A 6,326-nucleotide genomic window follows, 5' to 3' on the forward strand; every position below is an offset into this window, starting at 1 on the left:
CGGTGCTTATCTAATAACAGAGCCTCAAGTGTGCTATCATTATTTTTGGAGGCCGTTGAGAACTTTGGTTTGCCTGCAAGAGTCAGGTGCGATCATGGCATGGAAAATGTACTCGTTGCACGTTTCATGTTAGAGAGAAGGGGCCTGGACAGTGTCATTACAGATGTTTCAGTCCATAACCAGAGAATTGAAAGACTATGGGCAGAACTCAATAGAGTTGTTAGTAGACACTTCATAAACATATTTAACTTCATGGAAGAACAAGGTATCCTCGATTCATTGAATGAAATACATCTTTTTTGTCTGCATTATGTTTATTTGCCAAGAATTCAGCAGGCAGTGACAGAATTTATTAACCAGTGGAACAACCATGGCCTCTCCACACAAGGGGGCCAGACACCTCTTCAGTTATGGCATTCAGGTGTTATTAACAGCATTGGAATTCTACCGGTTATAGATGACATTATTAATATGGATACCCACTATGACATCAATGAACATGAACCTTTGCCAGGACTTCAGACTAATAACAACATTACAATTCCAGACATTAACATACCAATCAATGAGACCACAATTAACATGATTCGACAAGTGAACCCTGTGGAAAATGATGGGAACTATGGCATTGATGTGTTTTCCTCACTCCTGAACGTATTTCGGTAAGGAGGCTATGCATCTATGTGTTATTGTTTTTTTCAAATATGTTTTGTGAACAATTTGTGAAACTAATAAACAATGTCTAAATGACAGTTGGAGTTAACAAAAAAAAGGTGACACTTACAAATGTTTATGCATATGGTATTCAGGGTCTGCCAAATCCATAGGTGTTCCCTAAGGCAAAGTCAAACTTTTCCTTAAAGACCTGGAATGAAACATGGAGAGGCAACCTGATGCAGTTAATGCATGTGTTGGCCTTTGGAAACATTGGCGTGGAAGAGAAGTCATCATCTCCTTGATGAATGAATTCCACGGATGGACTTGGTGAAAAGCCGATGGGAGGGACAACAGACGCGCCAGTTGCAAAGGCCAATACCTTTTGCAGGTTAGATGGTCCTTCTTCTATAAAACAGAACAGAATCAACCGATTATGAAATCATAGTGCTTAACTCTTGAAAGGTTAGTGTTGCTTTAAATGTATAAACTGTTTTAACTTGAAATCAATTGTTACTGTAATTTTGGATGCCTCTTCCATTAATGCATTATATTCAATATACACACATACATGCATATACAAACATTCATTCATTAGACTTTCCCGTTAAAGTCCTGACACTCAATAGTAGTTTATTATTAATAAAAGATGTATAATTACTCAATCAAAAGGCAAGGATTTAAGTCAAGTATTGTTTGTACCTTCTGCATCTTGAAGATAGTCTCTCCAGTAGGTAATCACCACTTCCTCTGCAACTCTCTTGTTGCTCCCTTCTGGTGACAGACGAATGTTGAAAAGATCATCTACCTGGTCAGCAGTCAGGGTGCTTGGTTCAAAGCAGAACAGGGGACGAAAGCTGTCTGGATGTTTCTGGATTTTCTCCAGAACCCCTAGAGTTTTCAGTCCTTCACGGAATCTATAAAAAACAAAAATAAAATGAAAAATAAAAAAAACAATTGTGTTTGTTGAATTCATTCATAATTACTTGTTCCAGCTCAACTTCGACATTATCAAATCCAGAAACTTAATATATGTCGGTCGATGGGTAAAATTATATTTCATATTCTGACTAACTGTAAACCAACACTGAATACCTTTGAAATGGACCTTGAACCCTGTGGATGACCTGAAACATAACAATGTCTTGTACCAGCAGATCCCTGTCTCTGATTGACCGAAGAGGCCTCAGACAACCTGCATTGGCCAAATAGTCAAGCAGAGATGCCTTTGCCTTCTCAAGGTCCTCAATGGTTGTGCTTTCAGATACCTGGCATCACAAGGAGCAGCATATTGGCTTGTTATACAACAGAAGCTAGTAATTAGTTAATTTATTGGCAAAGGCTAACACTTCTGTGAAAACATCAGTAATAATACATGAACAGAATATGCCACAAACATTTAAAAGATCTGCCTTGATCAGGCAGTCATCATAAAGTGACTGACTATGCATGAAGACAATAGTGAGAGACAATAGAGGTCTGTATTGCTGATTTTCTAGTGTTCCCCACCAGTTCATCACAGTGCAGGCTTTCACTGTGACACTGTAATGCCAGTGGTTTAAAAAGGGGAAAAACATGCACCAATTTGTTGATTAAATTGTGGCAGAATTCAAACTACAACTGGAATACTGGAATAGAGGAGTTCAGCATTGTGTCTATTATTCCTAAGTTGAAACTGACCTTTATGACTTTCTCCAAAAGGTCCAAATCAGCTATGTCTTCCAAGACTGGATTTGGTGAATCATCAACCAGTAAAGAAAATACTACTGGTGAGAGGAAGTTTGGTGGGGGACCACCATGTACCAAACTTATTGCGATGGCTCTGCCTGCTATGTAGTACCAGTCCTCTCTTAGAGCTGCAAAACAACAGAATAAGAAGATGTAACAATGCTAGGAAAAAAATGAGAGAGAGAGAGAGAGAGAGAGAGAGTGAGTGTACCAGTACTGTTGAGAGCAATGTTTTTGCTGGTTTCTTTTCCCTCAAACATGGTGGACTTTGCAATGCTCTCCATTAGAAGCCTCAAGAATTCCCTCCTTGGACCTCCTAAATCAACTCCTTCCTCGATTTTTCCCATGTCATCGGAGAACTTTACAGACATCATCAGGTTGGGCTCATAGGACGACCTCTTGAATCCCCGAATGGCTCCCTCCCAAACAGCAGCTCTATTTATGTTAAATCTGCACAGCCTATTTACTTTAATTTTGCTGGCCAGTTCCAGCAGTATCGTCTGAACCGGAACATTTTCAACACTATGAAAAAACACAAAAAAATTATGATCAGAAACACAGTTATGTGACATCATACAACGCTTACCGGAACACTTCAGTTTGTTGATGGGGTAATGACTGATTAATGAAACACATATTTTTGAACGAAATAATCGATTTTTGCAAGCAGACGACAAGAGAAGCTACACAATGTCCCTTTAAGCCATTAATCGTTCAATTACCCATATCATAACATCATGTAAGGACTAATGGCTGAACAGTCTGTGTAAATGATGATTATGAAATTATCCTTATTTCTCAAACTCATAATCTGTGTGCACTACTCACATGCGACTCTTCATACTGGCAACTATTGCCTGCTGTAATCCTTCATCCTCAGAACTATCATCAGGAATAGTACCAACAAGTGTTAAATAAGTAGAGTAGTTGTCCTCATCAAGACTGCTTGTTCCATCATGTCTTGCAAGGAAGACTTCCTCTGGACCACTTATGCCTCTTGTACTGCTTGAGCCAGGAGGACCACTCTCAGGACATCTGAGGCCAGGAGTACCATCACTTCCTGCAGGACACCCTCCATCAGGACCACTTGTGCCTCTTGTACTGCTTGTACCATGAGGACCACTCTCAGGACATCTGGGGCCAGGAGTACCATCACTTCCTGCAGGACATCCTCCATCGGGAACACTTGTGCCTCTTGTACTGCTTGTACCATGAGGACCACTCTCAGGACATCTGGGGCCAGGAGTACCATCACTTCCTGCAGGACACCCTCCATCAGGACCACTTGTGCCAGGTTTCGGGTTACGTCTTTCCCCACTGGGGCCGGTGCCAGAGCAATCTTCATCATCACTGCTAATGCAAATACTAGCCCTTGTTTTCATTTTTGATGTTGAATGGGTGGCATTAGATGAAAGTTGGTTATTGTCTTGACTGTCACCATGTTGGTTATAGTCTTCATTGTCCTCCTGAAATATATATATAAAAAATATATATATACATACATATACATATGTATATATATATATATATATATATATATATATATATATATATACATATATACACACACATATATAGTAATGGTAATAACAAATAAAAAAAGGCACACTTACCAAAAGCATCCTTGATGGTTTTACATAAAGAGCTTTAGTTTTATAAACCTTATGGATAAGAATTCCATTCAGCTCCTGACCCTTTTGGAGTTTAGGGCACACCAGCTTATTGCCACAAGCCATTAATAACTGGAGGCTACAAAAAAGATGGGGAACAAAGAAAATGTTTTAATCCAGCCAAATAACATGTTTTCATCTACATAGATATAAAGCGAGTGTGTGTCAGTATAACACATATCCCATGATTACCATGATTGTTCTTGCACTGTTCTGTAAGTGTGTGTGTGTGTGTGTTTTATTTGATACAAAGAAAGAAGAAAAGCCTTTACCTGACATCTTCTGGAATATGCTCACCAAATCCATCCCTGATGCGTTGTATTACAGTCTGGTGGTCCCAGAACTTCTGGAACTCAAAGGCACTGAGGATGTGTCCATGTTTGTGTAGCCATACTTTTGTGCCTTGTTTGCAGACAATTCCCCATGATGGATTGGGAAGAAGTATCACATCTTTGTTGAAATGGTCATGCTGCTGCTGTGCAGGGGCTCTGAAATAATAAGGACATGAACAGAGAGAGCAAGTCAAGCTGACACAGCTTAAATAAAATTCAGAGACCATGACAACAGATCATCATGTACAACTAAACCTTTAAGCATCAGATATTTAACTAACTAACTAACTAAGTATGCATTAACCCTCAGTCACCAACGAGGTTCCCGCGGGCACCTGGTAGTCCGCAAGGACCATCTGAGGTGCCCTCAGCACCAGGGGCGCAGATGGGATTTTTGAACTGTGGTAAACTGTAGTGGAAACAACAACCAACATACTAACATACATTAAAATAAGTTTGGACATGAAATTCCCAGTGCAGCCAAAGAAATTTACTGACTTGAAGCTGACTCAATGAAGGACCCTGAAACATCTCCCCTCCTTTCATTACCCTGAACATACTGCTGGGCAATTTCTTATCTGTCCAGTCTGTCAAGCCTTTAGATTTCCAGTGTTTCCCACAGGATTTTTTTTGTCAAAATCTTTTGCCCTAAAAGCCATAATTTGGTGGCCTCTCACACATTCTAATGTCCACTTTATTTATTTATTTATTTAGTACAATGCCACTATTCCATCTTAATCATTGCATTGCTTAATTCATTATTGTAAAGGAGAATAAGGGTTCGGTTTCATTTAAGGTGTCATATTTTGACATTTTTTGTCTCTTATTTTGAAAGCACATGTTTGTTTGTATTTTGAAGGCGGGTCTAACACGTTCTTACCGCCTTATGGTGTGCTTAATTTACACTGAAAGTCGGAACTTGTGGCTAGGAACAAAGTCGAAAATTCTGACATTCTTGTAGACCTTGAACGCACCATTAGCTGTACTACACAAACGTGTTTATGTGTTAATGTGTTAACTTCTGCAAGAAAAACACGTTAACACACATGGCTAATTTGAATATTTAAATGAGCCATGTGTTGTTTCGCCATAACACCCGCGTCTGCAAGCAAAACAAAACATGCCTATTGTCTTTTCAGGCGCTTATAGCAGCAACATAGATAGAAAAGTAATTTCACTGGGTAAATCTCCATCTCACCTTCTTCTCCTTGTGCATGTCCATGTGCCAAAGCTCTGCTGAGCTTCGTACCGCGGCACGGAAGTCCGGACCGGACCAGCAGCTGGCTGTGGCTGGTTGCTGCGGCTGCTGCGGCCGCGAGACGGAAAAAGTGACACCAGTCGACTCTCCACCGTGTCGGCACCTGAGGCAACCTGTGACTGTTGCCCGGTTGCATTAGACAATGTTCTAATTGTCTCTGCCGACGCAAAAATATTGTTTAGTAACGCAGCAGCTTCAGTTAAATTTCCGGAGAGCTCCTGGGCGGACATTTGCGCTCCAAAGCCGTTCCACTTCCTCTTCTGAGCCGCCTTCCGGTTACACTGAAATGCCTTCCGGTTACACTGAAATGCCTTCCGGTTACACTGAAATGCCTTCCGGTTACAGTGAAATGCCTTCCGGTTACACTGAAATGCCTTCCGGTTACACTGAAATGCCTTCCGGTTACACTGAAATGCCTTCCGGTTACAGTGAAATGCCTTCCGGTTACACTGAAATGCCTTCCGGTTACACTGAAATGCCTTCCGGTTACACTGAAATCTCAGTAGTATTTATGAGAGGATTTCACTAGTGTGTGTGAGAGCACAACATTTTAGTTGTATGTATAAAAGCATTTCACTAGTGTGTGTGTGAGAGGATTTCACTAGTGTGTGTGAGAGCATCTCACTAGTGTGTGTGAGAGCACAGCATTTTAGTTGTATGTATAAAAGCATTTCAGTTGTGTGT

The 6,326-nt window shown here is 40.5% G+C and overlaps 1 protein-coding gene across 1 annotated transcript; it reads right to left on the reverse strand.

Moving 5' to 3' along the window:
• Positions 1 to 252: 252 nt before the first annotated feature.
• On the reverse strand, positions 253 to 5,872 carry LOC131967989 (uncharacterized). Its single transcript, XM_059328738.1, has 9 exons — positions 5,583 to 5,872; positions 4,325 to 4,540; positions 3,996 to 4,131; positions 3,211 to 3,848; positions 2,594 to 2,904; positions 2,335 to 2,510; positions 1,750 to 1,922; positions 1,357 to 1,571; positions 253 to 1,062 (listed from the first exon to the last, which is right to left on the reverse strand). Exons 1-9 carry the CDS (start codon positions 5,870 to 5,872, stop codon positions 806 to 808), a joined length of 2,412 nt encoding a protein of 803 aa, XP_059184721.1. The 3' UTR covers positions 253 to 805.
• Between the last annotated feature and the right edge of the window lie 454 nt (positions 5,873 to 6,326).

Source organism: Centropristis striata, unplaced genomic scaffold (assembly GCF_030273125.1).
Source record: "Centropristis striata isolate RG_2023a ecotype Rhode Island unplaced genomic scaffold, C.striata_1.0 Scaffold_27, whole genome shotgun sequence".
Taxonomy (NCBI): domain Eukaryota; kingdom Metazoa; phylum Chordata; class Actinopteri; order Perciformes; family Serranidae; genus Centropristis; species Centropristis striata.

Coding starts and splice junctions, on each gene's coding strand:
- LOC131967989 (XM_059328738.1), bottom strand. CDS start 5,872: ATGTCCGCCCAGGAGCTCTCCGGAAATTTAACTGAAGCTGCTGCGTTA. Junction 4,541..5,582: donor ACATGCACAAGGAGAAGAAG/GTGAGATGGAGA, acceptor TTATTATTTCAG/AGCCCCTGCACAGCAGCAGC. Junction 1,923..2,334: donor TTTTGGAGAAAGTCATAAAG/GTCAGTTTCAAC, acceptor TTGTGATGCCAG/GTATCTGAAAGCACAACCAT.